Source organism: Haliotis rubra, unplaced genomic scaffold (genome assembly GCF_003918875.1).
Source record: "Haliotis rubra isolate DU_JTF1 unplaced genomic scaffold, ASM391887v1 Scf269, whole genome shotgun sequence".
NCBI classification, from domain to species: domain Eukaryota; kingdom Metazoa; phylum Mollusca; class Gastropoda; order Lepetellida; family Haliotidae; genus Haliotis; species Haliotis rubra.
The window spans coordinates 478708-493736 of NW_025766769.1; the positions used below are offsets into that span (position 1 = coordinate 478708).

The 15029-nt window shown below is 43.5% G+C and overlaps 2 protein-coding genes across 2 annotated transcripts in view; one reads left to right on the top strand and one right to left on the bottom strand.

Moving 5' to 3' along the window:
• LOC124280502 overlaps positions 1-7679 on the top strand; it is a 33861-nt gene extending 26182 nt beyond the window's left edge. The window contains exons 9-11 of the mRNA XM_046716441.1: positions 763-921; positions 3416-3609; positions 6057-7679. Coding sequence (XP_046572397.1) covers positions 763-921; positions 3416-3609; positions 6057-6169 — 466 coding nt within the window. The 3' untranslated portion in view covers positions 6170-7679. The remainder of the gene's footprint in view (positions 1-762; positions 922-3415; positions 3610-6056) is intronic.
• Positions 7680-7830: 151 nt separating this feature from the next.
• Positions 7831-14803, bottom strand: LOC124280501 (probable RNA polymerase II nuclear localization protein SLC7A6OS). Its single transcript, XM_046716440.1, has 5 exons — positions 14618-14803; positions 13651-14016; positions 12451-12808; positions 11837-11908; positions 7831-9443 (listed from the first exon to the last, which is right to left on the bottom strand). The coding sequence occupies exons 1-5, from the start codon at positions 14774-14776 to the stop codon at positions 9286-9288; spliced, it is 1113 nt and encodes a 370-aa protein (XP_046572396.1). The 5' UTR covers positions 14777-14803; the 3' UTR covers positions 7831-9285.
• Positions 14804-15029: the final 226 nt, after the last annotated feature.

Consider the following 15029-nt stretch of genomic DNA (forward strand, 5'->3'; position numbering starts at 1 on the left):
AACCCAGATAGAGGTGTGGCCGAGGCACTCCCTTGCTGGTCTGAAACCCAGATAGTGGTGTGACTGAGGCACTCCCTTGCTGGTTTGAAACCCAGATAGAGGTGTGGCCGAGGCACTCCCTTGCTGGTCTGATACCCAGATAGTGGTGTGGCCGAGGCACACCCTTGCTGGTCTGAAACCCAGTTAGAGGTGTGGCCGAGGCACTCCCTTGCTGGTCTGAAACCCAGATAGAGGTGTGGCCGAGGCACTCCCTTGCTGGTCTGAAACCCAGATAGAGGTGTGGCCGAGGCACTCCCTTGCTGGTCTGAAACCCAGATAGAGGTGTGGCCGAGGCACTCCCTTGCTGGTCTGAAACCCAGATAGTGGTGTGGCCGAGGCACTCCCTTGCTGGTCTGAAACCCAGATAGTGGTGTGACTGAGGCACTCCCTTGCTGGTCTGAAACCCAGATAGAGGTGTGGCCGAGGCACTCCCTTGCTGGTCTGAAGCCAGATAGTGGTGTGACTGAGGCACTCCCTTGCTGGTCTGAAGCCAGATAGTTGTGTGACATGCTGAGTTGCATCCAGTGATTATGTGGGCTCATAAATGTCTGGATGACTAGAAGTGTTGTTTCTGTGTAAATGGCCTTGTGTCAGCAGTGTATGGCATCTATGGCAGGTGGAGGAAACTCCTGCATGATGTAAATTGGGCCCAGGATGTTTGTGTGGTGTGATGCTTTTAGTAAGGGATGCTAACCATTAATTAGTGTATATATTTATTTACAGTCTGAACTATGCAGACATCAGAAACAGCTCCCGTATTCTCACAAACTATGAGGTCTCACCAATTTCAGGAGTTTCTGGGAATCTTGTAACCAAGGCAACAGTTGCCAGGCCATCAGTTCAAGGAGTGGACACAACAGGACACTATTACCACTTCAACATGTGAGTACAAAACCTGTGTAGGGACGACCCCATGTAGGGACCAGCCCATGTAGGGACCACTCTATGTAGGGACCAGCCCATGTAGAGGCCTATGTAGGGTCCAGCCTATGTAGAGGCCTATGTAGGGACCAGCCCATGTAGAGGCCCATGTAGGGACCAGCCTGTGTAGAGGCCTATGTAGGGACCAGCCCATGTATAGGCCTATGTAGGGACCAGCCCATGTAGAGGACTATGTAGGCACCAGCCCATGTAGAGTCCCATGTAGGGACCAGCCCATGTAGAGGACTATGTAGGGACCAGCCCATGTAGAGGACTATGTAGGCACCAGCCCATGTAGAGGCCCATGTAGGGACCAGCCCATGTAGAGGCCTATGTAGGGACCAGCTGGTGTGTAGGGTGGGCTATAATAATGGTAATAATAATAATAATAATAACACATATTTATATGTGGGCCTAATCCACCTCAACAGACGCTACAGAGTCAAGTATGTACATATGTACAGAAGTAATACTTCCGCAGATTAAGGGAGATACAGCTGGAAGAAGTAGGTTTTAAGCTTGGACTTGAACAAGTCGGAATTGTCAATAGTTTTGAGGCCATAAGGAAGAGAGTTCCAGAGAGAGGGGGCTGCGTAGGTGAAAGAACGCTGGCCAAATGTTTTCAGTCTGAAGCTGGGCACAGTGAGGAGATCCTGGCTGTTGGAACGAAGATTGCGTGAACTGGAGTATGATGACAACATGTTAGACAAGTACTGGGGAGGAAGACCATGCTTGGCTTTGTAGGTCAGACACAGTATGTTATGCTCGATCCTGGCTTTGATGGGCAACCAGTGAAGCTCCTTCAGTACTGGCTTGATATGGCAGGCAGAAGTGTTTTGGATTTTCTGGAGTCTGTCACAGAGTTTCTGAGAAATGCCAAACAATACACTGTTGCAATAATCCAATCTTGAGGTTATGAGGGCTCTGACCAAGGCATGGGTAGCAGCGACTGAGAGATAGGGACGGATGTTACTGATGGGACGAAAGTGAAAGTGGCAGGTTTTGCAGATGTCAGAGACTTGAGCTTCCATCGAAAGTGAGCAGTCGAGGACAATACCAAGATCTTTTGCAGTGGAACAGACAGGGACGACAGCATCAGCTATTGTCACAGACCTGGTGGGGATTTGGTTAAGGAAAACATACCAGTGGAACAGACAGGGACTACAGCATCAAATATTGTCACAGATCTGGTGGGGATTTGGTTAAGGAAAACATACCAGTGGAACAAACAGGGACAACAGCATCAGATATTGTCACAGATCTGGTGGGGATTTGGTTAAGGAAAACATACCAGTGGAACAGACAGGGACTACAGCATCAGATATTGTCACAGATCTGGTGGGGATTTGGTTAAGGAAAACATACCAGTGGAACAGACAGGGACGACAGCATCAGCTATTGTCACAGATCTGGTGGGGATTTGGTTAAGGAAAACATACCAGTGGAACAGACAGGGACGACAGCATCAGATATTGTCACAGATCTGGTGGGGATTTGGTTAAGGAAAACATACCAGTGGAACAGACAGGGACGACAGCATCAGCTATTGTCACAGATCTGGTGGGGATTTGGTTAAGGAAAACATACCAGTGGAACAGACAGGGACGACAGCATCAGCTATTGTCACAGACCTGGTGGGGATTTGGTTAAGGAAAACATACCAGTGGAACAGACAGGGACGACAGCATCAGCTATTGTCACAGATCTGGTGGGGATTTGGTTAAGGAAAACATACCAGTGGAACAGACAGGGACTACAGCATCAGCTATTGTCACAGATCTGGTGGGGATTTGGTTAAGGAAAACATACCAGTGGAACAGACAGGGACAACACCATCAGCTATTGTCACAGATCTGGTGGGGATTTGGTTAAGGAAAACATACCAGTGGAACAAACAGGGACGACAGCATCAGCTATTGTCACAGATCTGGTGGGGATTTGGTTAAGGAAAACATACCAGTGGAACAAACAGGGACGACAGCATCAGCTATTGTCACAGATCTGGTGGGGATTTGGTTAAGGAAAACATACCAGTGGAACAGACAGGGACGACATCATCAGCTATTGTCACAGATCTGGTGGGGATTTGGTTAAGGAAAACATACCAGTGGAACAGACAGGGATGACAGTTTCAGCTATTGTCACAGATCGGGTGGGGATTTTCGACAGCAGTTGTTTGGATCCAATCAGAAGAGCTTCAATCTTAGTGTCATATAGTTTCAGCATATGATTTATCATCCAAGATTTGATGTGACAGTCAGAACTTCCATCTAGACCGTCAGTGGGATTTTTGCAATGGCTATGTAAGGGTGTAGAGTGTGGTATGTAAGGGTGTAGAGTGTGGTATGTAAGGGTGTAGGGTGTGGCATAAGGGTGTAGGGTGGGCTATGTAAGGGTGTAGGTGGGCTATGTAAGGGTGTAGGGTGGGCTATGACTTCACTTTCTTTCCCTACAGGTATGAGCACACAAACATCTCCCAGATACCAAAGGATATCGTCAGCTCACAGCATAGGAAGGCCCGTGCCAATCAGCTCCCACCGCCAGCTGATGTTGTGGGTGTGACCATTATTCTGGGTGATCAAGGGGACAGTCAGTATCCCATCTATCGCACTCCACGACCTTCCGATGAAGAAGCCACCATTGCCACAGGTACCTGATTCTATCTTACAACCCACCCCACTATTGCCACAGATACTTGTGTGTATCTTACAACCCACCCCACTATTGCCACAGGTACTTGTGTGTATCTTACACCCCACCCCACTATTGCCACAGGTACCTGAGTGTGTATAACATCCCACCCCACTATTGCCACAGGTACTTGTGTGTATCTTACATCCCACCCAACTATTGCCACAGGTACTTGTGTGTATCTTACATCCCACCCAACTATTGCCACAGGTACTTGTGCGTGTCTTACATCCCACCCCACTATTGCCACAGGTACTTGTGCGTGTCTTACATCCCACCCCACTATTGCCACAGGTACCTGAGTGTGTATAACATCCCACCCAACTATTGCCACAGGTACTTGTGTGTATCTTACATCCCACCCAACTATTGCCACAGGTACTTGTGTGTATAACATCCCACCCCACTATTGCCACAGGTACTTGTGCGTGTCTTACATCCCACCCCACTATTGCCACAGGTACTTGTGTGTATCTTACATTCCACCCCTCTATTGCCACAGGTACTTGTGTGTGTATTACATTCCACACCTCTATTGCCACAGGTACTTGTGTGTATATTACATTCCACACCTGTATTGCCACAGGTACTTGTGTGTATCTTACATCCCACCCCACTATTGCCCAGGTACTTGTTGCCATCCCACCCCACTATTGCCACAGGTACTTGTGTGTGTATTACATTCCACACCTCTATTGCCACAGGTACTTGTGTGTATCTTACATTCCACACCTCTATTGCCACAGGTACTTGTGTGTATCTTACATCCCACCCCTCTATTGACACAGGTACTTGTGTGTATCTTACATTCCACACCTCTATTGCCACAGGTACTTGTGTGTATCTTACATCCCACCCCTCTATTGACACAGGTACTTGTGTGTGTCTTACATCCCACCCCACTATTGCCACAGGTACTTGTGTGTATCTTACATCCCACCCCACTATTGACACAGGTACTTGTGTGTGTATTACATCCCACCCCTCTATTGCCCCAGGTACTTGTGTGTATTACATCCCACCCCACTATTGCCACAGGTACCTGAGTGTGTATAACATCCCACCCCACTATTGCCACAGGTACTTGTGTGTATCTTACATCCCACCCCACTATTGCCACAGGTACTTGTGTGTATCTTACATCCCACACCTCTTTTGCCACGTGTGTGTATTACATCCCACCCAACTATTGGCACATCTATGTGACAGTCCCTGGGGCACATCTGTGTCACTGTATGTGCCCAGTGTGAAAACATGGTACTGTTTGACTACATGACAAGTACCGTAGTGTATGGTGTGACCACATGGTACTGTTTGACTACATGACAAGTACCGTGGTGTATGGTACTGTTTGACTACATGACAAGTACCGTGGTGTATGGTACTGTTTGACCACATGACAAGTACCGTGGTGTATGGTACTGTTTGACTACATGACAAGTACCGTGGTGTATGGTACTGTTTTACCACATGACTGACTGACTGACTGACTGAGTTGAGTTTTACGCCGCTTTTAGCAATATTCCAGCAATATCATGGCGGGGGACACCAGAAATGGGCTTAACACATTGTGCCCTTGTGGGGATTCGAACCCGGGTCCTCGGCGTGACGAGCCAACGCTTTAACCACTAGGCTACCCCACCGGCCCTTTACCACATGACAAGTACTGTGGTGTATGGTACTGTTTGACCACATTACGAGAACTGCGGTGTATGGTACTGTTTGATCACATGACAAGTACTGTGGTGTATGGTACTGTTTGACCATGTGACAAGTACTGTGGTGTATGGTACTGTTTGACCACATAATGAGTACTGTGGTGTTTGGTACTGTTTGACCCCATGACAAGTACTGTGGTGTATGGTACTGTTTGACCCCATGACAAGTACCGTGGTGTATGGTACTGTTTTACCACATAATGAGTACCGTGGTGTATGGTACTGTTTGACCATGTGACAAGTACTGTGGTGTATGGTACTGTTTGACCATGTGACAAGTACTGTGGTGTATGGTACTGTTTGACCATGTGACAAGTACTGTGGTGTATGGTACTGTTTGACCACATAATGAGTACTGTGGTGTTTGGTACTGTTTGACCCCATGACAAGTACTGTGGTGTATGGTACTGTTTGACCACATGACAAGTACCGTGGTGTATGGTACTGTTTGACCACATGACGGGTACCGTGGTGTATGGTACTGTTTGACCACATGACAAGTACTGTGGTGTATGGTACTGTTTGACCACATGACGGGTACCGTGGTGTATGGTACTGTTTGACCACATGACAAGTACTGTGGTGTATGGTACTGTTTGACCACATGACGGGTACTGTGGTGTATGGTCTTGTTTGATCACATGACGAGTACCATGGACACCTGATTGATTACTGTCTCTGCCGCAGGTATTTTTGTCCTCGACTCCTGTGTCCTCATGGTGTTCAAGAGCAACCCTCGGACAACGACACGCCCAATTACAACCATCAACCTACCACATGGTATTATGTGCGGGCAGTAACAAGGCGGAGATCCCTCTTTATTTACTTAAGTGTCTGTTTGAGGGTGGACTTACCAAGTGGGGTTGTAGACAGGCAACAAAAATATTTTAAGTTCTACACTGATTCAACATCAAGTACAAAAGGTGTATGTAAAGATTTCTGATACATGAAACACAATGCCTTTCAGTCAAGTTTACATATTTTGTGTTCCCCTCTGACAAGTGTTACTCAAAACAATGAATGGAAGTCATGCAATGTCATATGTAATCACATATTGATTTGGGGATTACACTTCCTCAGTAAAGTACAAATTCTAGTAATTTGGGCACTTAGCCCCATCTCAGATTCAAACCTACACTCTCAGAGTGATGGACCAGATTGCCAACACACAGAGTCAGCAATCTAACCCACTCAGCCCCCAAGGCTTCCACAACATGGAAATCTGACAACTGGTCATCCAGACCATGTACTCTGTGTACACCCAAGACAAATGTAAGTTGGCACGCCTTCCATGGCCAAAGCTGTGAATACACAAGGCTAGAATCGAAAGTACCAGAATTTGTACTTTTCTGAGAAAGTGCAATCCCAAATATGATATTTGTTACATTACTATACAGTGAGACCCCGTATACCCGGACCCCAAATATCCGGAAACCTCGCCTTTTCATAAAAAACAATCTCTTACATTATAGAAGTGACTGTTCATAACGGATATGCGGTTTCCATTCCCGGACGGTAAATTTTACAAACCAACCGTCTAAATCAACACAAAATTAACTAACTTATCCGCACGAAGCTTTAATCTACGTCTGACTGTGTGAAGTGCTAATCCGGATTAATGACCAATCAGCAGGGTATTGGTGGTGATTAGTAGGCCTATCTGGCACAGAGTGAACTGTAATTGGCAAATCAAAATGACCATGCTGTTTGGAAGTGATTTTAAACCAGAAGTGTATGCTCGCTACCGTTTCAACACCTAAGCCTGGATGACAAATATCCAGGTATCCGGATATTCAGTTATCCGGATGATTTACGCAAAAACGAATGTCTCCTGATATCTATTCTCTCACTGTATATGGTTGTTCAGTTATTTATCTTGAAATTGCACACTTTTCGCTAGGCTTTTGGGATTTGTATTTTGAATCATCAATGATACTGAGAATGAAAGATTAGAATATTTGCAGCATTTAGTGGAAAGAGTGGAGGTTGGCACTTGCAATCATATCCCCGAGGTCTTCAGCTGCTCAGCAAGTATGCAGTACACTGTTTATAACGAACTGACAGACACTGGCTTCTTGGTGCTGACTGCTGGCTGTATAGTCCAGTTGAAATGTTTAACAAACTACAGTTATAATGAACTAAAATTACTGATCCCTTTAGTCAGTTACAACCATAGTTCACTGTACTTTCATTCTCAACTTTGATTCAACTCCTTCCTAAATATGAGTGAATTATAATACGATTTAATACAATGAGGATGAATGTCATAGATGCAAACTGTATAATATGAATAAAACTGTGCACACCCCATCTTGCATTCATTTAAATACCAGAGCTACAGATAACTTTTTGTATTGACAACCCACATCTACATGACTGCACCATCCTGAATGCGTTGTTACATTCCATCTGAGGATTCCTGACTAGTGTGTGTTAATGTGTGAGACAAAGCAACATGTTATTACTATATGATTGGTTTATTTGCATTCTGAAATATATAATAGAAACATGTCAAAGTCTCCTCTCAGCATGTATCCATTGGTTGTAGCGCCTTTAATGTTTAATACTGCTTCAGCAGTGTTTCCGCTAGGACTGGCAGCAAGAGAAAGTAAAACATAAAACTGAACACATGAACATTCCTAGTGGTGACTGACGTCCACTACATGACAAACAACCAGCTGACTCGCTGCACCTACATCTTACCTTTTGTGAAGAAAGATTTCCACAAATAACTACACAGCTTCTTAAAATTCTGAGGCAAGCTTGACCATTTTTCCAAAAATGGAAACTGTAGAGAATGATAAGTGAGAACTGGCCACAGCTTTAAATAGGTTTTAATGAGTGTATTAGAAATGCACTATGAATTCTTGTGTTTGTCCTTCAAGGTGATGACTTATCATATATCACACATTGAAGACCAGGAACCAAGTTCTCCTGAGTGTTGGCTGTATGTATACTCCACTTCATATTGCTGTCACCTACATTTCATACTTGATGTGTTGTCTTCATCAAACTACCTCAATGACATTTGCTCATGTTACGGTTTTGCCAAAGCCTTGTTCCTCCTTAATGGCAGTAATTATGGAGGCTGAGGCCCAAGGTTTACAAAGTAGTGAATGAACTGGAACTGAGAACACTTCAAGCAGTACTTCTAGGGTTTTTCAGCATCCTGGTTTGTGTGAGAAGCCTGAGTGACACAAACTATTGACACTTCCATGAGGCGAAGAAGCAGGGCATCATGCTGACAGCTCAATGAATAAACCAAACACTTGAAAATCGATGGCACAAGGGAGGCAACTCTACACAGTACCTTTCAGCACGGAGATCCAGAAAGAGTTATAATCCTTTCAGAACCAAACATGCCATCATTACCAGGCTCTGATCAGAACAATGTGGTCCAATTGTCCTTGTTAGTATTGTAGAGAATCAAGACAGATTCCGGGAACACTGCCTATCAGTCATGCCAGGGACAATCCATCATACACCTCTTCCTTGATGCAAGCTTTACTCTTTGACTGCTTCATTATCTAAATGCTTCATGCTGCACCCATGTCACAACATGTTCAGTTCCTGTATCTGGTTATATTATTTTTCAAACAAAAAACATACTTCAGAGCCACAAGCCTGTGAAGACGACTTCTTTAAAGTCTACAGAACCAATGAGTTTCATAAGCCAGACTCGGACAGCAGGTAGATCAGAGATGGATTGTCATTAAACTAGTCTGTCACACCACTATACTTAAGCCAGACTAAAACATAATACACCAATGAATGTATCTCCAGCAAGACAGTGCTTGAACATAACAGCTATGATTTCCCTGCTGACATGAAGAATACTGTGTTCTCATGGAGGACTGACGACAATTCATTGCACTTGTAAATACATGACGTCTTGTGTTACTGTACTGTCCACAATTCATCTGACATCGTAGTCGTCCTCTTCATCATCACCCTCATCCACCAGGTCCTCCCCTAGGTCCTGTAGCATGGACCGGTAGTAGGAATCGTAGGACCTCTGAGGACCAGCCAGTACGTCATACTCCAAACCATCCTCCTGTGGCACCCCACTGGTACCTGCAGGGACCCAGAAGAAGTGTGAGAGATGGCAATATTTTACCCATATCACAGCAGGGGCAGCTATGGCTGAAGTGACTAAATGAATATTAGTCTAACGTCTGATAATGCCTAGTTGGACTAATAATGATGTTGGTAAATATCAAATCCTTGTATATCCGCAAGTTCTATTTGTAAAACTGTGTTAAACAAGAGTCATCAGAAAATGACATATCCCCCCGGCCCCCACATCTTTGAAAGAACAAATTATCTGACAGTTACTTAAAGTCCAGCTTGATTTTAGACTAAGTGCAAATCGTTTCCATGGAAATCATGAAAAAAATAAATGACAAAAATCTGCAAATAGCAAAAGGCACCACTTCAAGATCTGACTCACACATCTGCCAAGTTTTGCTGAAAGATGTTAAGAAGTTTTCCAGTTGTGCTCCGGAAACGAAACCTACCCCGCCCTTTTGAGACTAAGTCTGAAACGTTTCCATGGAAACCGAGAAAAATAAAAATGACAAAAATCTGCAAATAGCAAAAGGCACCACTTCAAGATCTGACTCACATATCTGCCAAGTTTTGCTGAAAGATATTAAGAAGTTTTCCAGTTGTGCTCCGGAAACGAAACCTACCCCGCCCTTTTGAGACTAAGTCTGAAACGTTTCCATGGAAACCGAGAAAAATAAAAATGACAAAAATCTGCAAATAGCAAAAGGCACCACTTCAAGATCTGACTCACATATCTGCCAAGTTTTGCTGAAAGATATTAAGAAGTTTTCCACCTACCCTCCCTTTTGAGACTAAGTCTGAAACGTTTCCATGGAAACCGAGAAAAATAAAAATGACAAAAATCTGCAAATAGCAAAAGGCACCACTTCAAGATCTGACTCACATATCTGCCAAGTTTTGCTGAAAGATATTGAGAAGTTTTCCAGTTGTGCTCCAGAAACGAAACCCACCCCTCATTTTGGGACTAAGTCCGAATCGTTTCCATGGAAACCGGGAAAAATAAAAATGCCAAAATCTGCAAATAGCAAAATGCCAAAAATCTGCTAATAGCAAAAGGCACCACTTAAGGTTCTGTTTGATATATCTACCAAGTTTTGTTGAAAAATATCAAACAGTCTTTGAGTTATGCTCTGGAAACAAAATGATTATGGACAGACGGATGGACAGACAGGCGAGGCGACAATTATATCCCACCGCATTACATGCCGGTGGGATAAAAATGCATTGAAGTTGACAATAACTAAACTTAATAATCATGCAGGACCACAGTCAGCTACTTTCAGAACACAGTCATCTACATGCAGAACACACAGTCCACCAGATGCAGAACACACAGTCCACTACATGCAGAACACAGAGTCTGCTACGTGCAGAACACACAGTCCGCTACGTGCAGAACACAGTCTACTACATGCAGAACACAGTCTCCTACATGCAGAGCACACAGTACGCAACACGCTACATGCAGAGCACAGTCCTCTACATGCTGACCCCAACAGTCCGCTACATGCAGAACACAGTCCACTACATGCAGAACTAACAGTCTACTACATGCAGAGCACACAGTCTGCTACATGCAGACCCCCACAGTCCACAACATGTAGAACACACAGTCCACTATGTGCAAAACTGGTGGTGTTCTGATTAATTCAAATAATCGCAAATTGGTGGCAGGGACCAAACGACCAAGCAATTGATGACATTTTTTCATAATCGAACACAAACGATTTTGGAACTACTGTTTTAGTGTTTGAAACACTTGATGATTGAACATATCTTAGAAGTTGTCAGAGCCATAATTGTTTAATTCTCAAAAAGCTGACGACTCCAGGAAGTTTCTGTACAGGAAATTTCGTCATCACTTTAAAGTAGCAAGTTGCATCTTGTTATACTTATCTGCAATTACAACCTGAATTGGAAAATCTGAAAAATGTTGAATGTCTGATGAACCAATCATCAATTGTGAGATTTCAACCAATACCCAACACTATGCAGAACACACAGTCCACTACATGCAGAACCTACAGTCCACTACATGCAGAACACACAGTCCACTACTAGCAGAACACAGTCCACTACATGCAGAACACACAGTCCACTACATGCAGAACACACAGTCCACTACATGCAGAACACACAGTCCACTACTAGCAGAACACGGTCCACTACATTCAGAACACACTGTCTGAAATCTGCAGAATACACAGTCCAGTACCAGCAGAACACAGAGTCCACTACATGCAGAAATCACAGTCTGATACCTACAGAACCTGCCTGTGCAGAGCAGACAGTCCATTACTTACAGAACACTCTGAATCACAATGAACAGAAGTAACGAATAATCAGATTCCACTAAATGTAAGCACCAGGCATCCAGCATTCTGCCTGTGGACACTTACGAATATTACAGCTAGCTGCCATGAATGAAGCCAGAGGGTCTCCGGTGTCATATCTGTGGTGACCAACATCATCTGGAAAAGGAAATTCAGGTAAAGGTAGAAAAAGAAGGGCCCCTGACAACCTTTTACAATTCAACCCCTGTACATGTAAAAGGAAACGTCTCCACTTAAAACATTTTTTTAAACATGACCCCTTGTACATGTGTACGTTACCAATGACCAACGGATCAGTGATACGGTGCATCCCTTTAATTTTAGTGCTGTGTATACTATACACACCCTGGACCCATTCATCATCTCAGGTTGGTTTTGGAAGTGAAGAGTCTCGTCATTCTAATCACACTCTGAATGAAGCTATGGCAACAACCGTGTCACGGGTAACTACCACAATAGAACAGAGGTATTCCAAAAAGGGTTGTGTAGTAACACAGGACTCTGTCCTATTCAGTTTTGAGGGAAACCTGTGCAGCATCATGCAAAATGTGTATTAAAGGACATGTGCAGTGTCAAGAGAAATGTGCAGTGCAGGATTGGGGGACACATGCAGTGTCAAGGGAAAACATTCGGTGTTAAGAGAAAAGCGCAGTGTTGAGGCAACATGAAAAGACTTGTACCATCTCCATAGCTGTACTCCTGTTCATGGTTCTCAATGAAGTGAGGGTCTTCCTCAGGGTAATCATTCCTCCAGTTTCCTTCATCATTACTGTCATCCTCATCATCATACACCTCAACAAATTCCTCTTCATCAGCACGATTGTCCGCAAACACAAGTTCATCTCCAAACGCCTGGATGGTGAGGAAGTCCTGCAGCTGTCTGAAGTCCAGCTGTTGGCTGTTGGTGTAATACAGGTCGTACACGTACTCACTCTCTCTCTGCCTGCCTACAGCCTCACGGACCATGGGCACTGAGTTGCATGTTATGTTGCTGTATGTGGAGGAGGGAGCAGCAGGTGCTGTGCTGGGCAATGCAGTCTGAAAATAGTCAGTGATATCTCAGTTCATAACAATCTCACTCACATCAGACTTTGTCCTCTGATACATCCGGACAGCTAACAAACCTTCACAGGAGGTCAAAGCCATCATCAACAAAGGGATACTACATAAGTTGCTTAAGATAAATATTTCTGCATTAAGGTATTAAAGAAATGAAGCCAGCTTGTTTTAGAAAGGCTATGCCACTTGTGAAAACATCAACCCCACATTAAATACCCCCCTATTAACTACTATGGCTGATGGCAACAGTCTTCAGGGCAAGTGTTGGTACTATCCACACACTGATCAAAGTGGTCAGTGCTGGTACTGTCCCAAACACTGATGATCAAAATATCCAGTGCTGGTACTGCAAACACAAATGGTCAATACAAGTATTGGACTATTGGTACTGTCCCAAACACTAATGATCAAAGTAGTCAGTACACATATTGGTACTGTCCCAAACACTAATGATCAAAGTGGTCAGTGCTGGAACTGTCCCAAACACAAATGATCAAAATGGTCATTACAAGTATTGGTACTGTCCAAAACACTAATGATCAAAGCAGTCAGTACAAGTGTTGGGACTGTCCCAAACACTAATGGTCAAAGCAGTCAGTACAAGTGTTGGGACTGTCCCAAACACTAATGATCAAAGCAGTCAGTACAAGTGTTGGGACTGTCCCAAACACTAATGGTCACTGCGAATATGTTAAGTAAATGTCCTGACTAGTAACATCATGATCACTAGTGTGAACATATGTTTAGGTACTATTGATTATTATTGATTACTATTTATATCTAAACGAAGACAGAATGAGATGTGACTTGGAGGTACTCACCCTGATATGATTCACAGCCTCCTCTTCTACATCAAACAAACAGAACATCTTCTCCGGAACACTGACACCATTGTCTGTCAAAACACCATCACTCACTTGACTTGTACTTGGGGTTTCTTCTTTCCCTGGTTGTTTCTTCTGTTGGTTACACCCATCTTGTCCCCCATTGTCTACTGTGTCAAGTTTGTCCAACTGAGGAGACCTCAAACTGGATACCACCTTGTATCTGTTGGATCTTGACTGCTGTCTCTGGTGGTTCCTCTGTCGCACTGTCCAGCTGTCATGGCTTTGGCTGTGGCTCTTGTATTCTTTTTGCAATTTGTCTTTTTTGATGGCTTCTCTGATGAATGTTGAAACATTAGTTTCCTAAAATAAATGAAGTGTGCATCACTCAACTGAATACAGTAAACTATGTTCATAATGAGCAAGCTTAGAATTGACAGAGATAACAATCCTGGTGGGATTTTTACTCCGCAACATGCTGTACATTTTTGTCAAAATGCATATAATGAACTAAGGTAAACGTAGTGGTCTCTTACAGTTTGTCAGTAGCACGTTTCCACTGTGACAAAACCATGAGAACTCAGTGTAAGATTTAATAGCAGTTGAAGAGGGATGAATTCACTTAAGACATGGTCACATACCTCTCTAACCCATTTGCAGTTTGACATATGATAAAGTATACTTTCGTTTCAATATAAAGAAAGGAAACAACTGTTAAATGTAAAAACAATAACATGGACTGGTGAGTTTGCACTTCTGAAGTTCAGTATCCTTGGACAGTTCTCCCCAAACAATAAATGGTTATTACGGAGAATTAACAACGTTACTATTTAATAACGAGCACATAAGTTCCCGTGGTGGAAACTATCCCACGTGCTTTGATAAAAACGTGTGACATGTCACATGGAGCGGCACAATGCATTTACAAGAATTATTTGGATGGTTTCGTAACTGTTCAGCTGACCTGTAAAGGTACTGTCCCAGCAAACTTAAGTAAACCAGTAATTTCTTTGTTACTGCTTCCTTCCTGGCTGTCATTTTCTTTCAATCTTTTACTGGAAAATACCAGGGATTCGACGGGTTCTTCACTTCTACGTCGTTTCACTCTGACAATAGCCGCCATGTTTGCTTGACATACTATTGCCCAGTCAAACGGTTATGAACACTAACCAATTTAGCATTATTGTTTAAAAATTGACTTGTGAATACAACAAATAAATTTGTGTATTATCTTTCTTACACTGATATCTTATATGTGGTTGAGTAGCATTCATAATGGGAAATGTACATTTTATACACATATATGAAATAAAATATATAATAAGTTGTCAAAATAGGTTATCTGTTTGAAATACTCTTAAACCACGCTTGTAGTT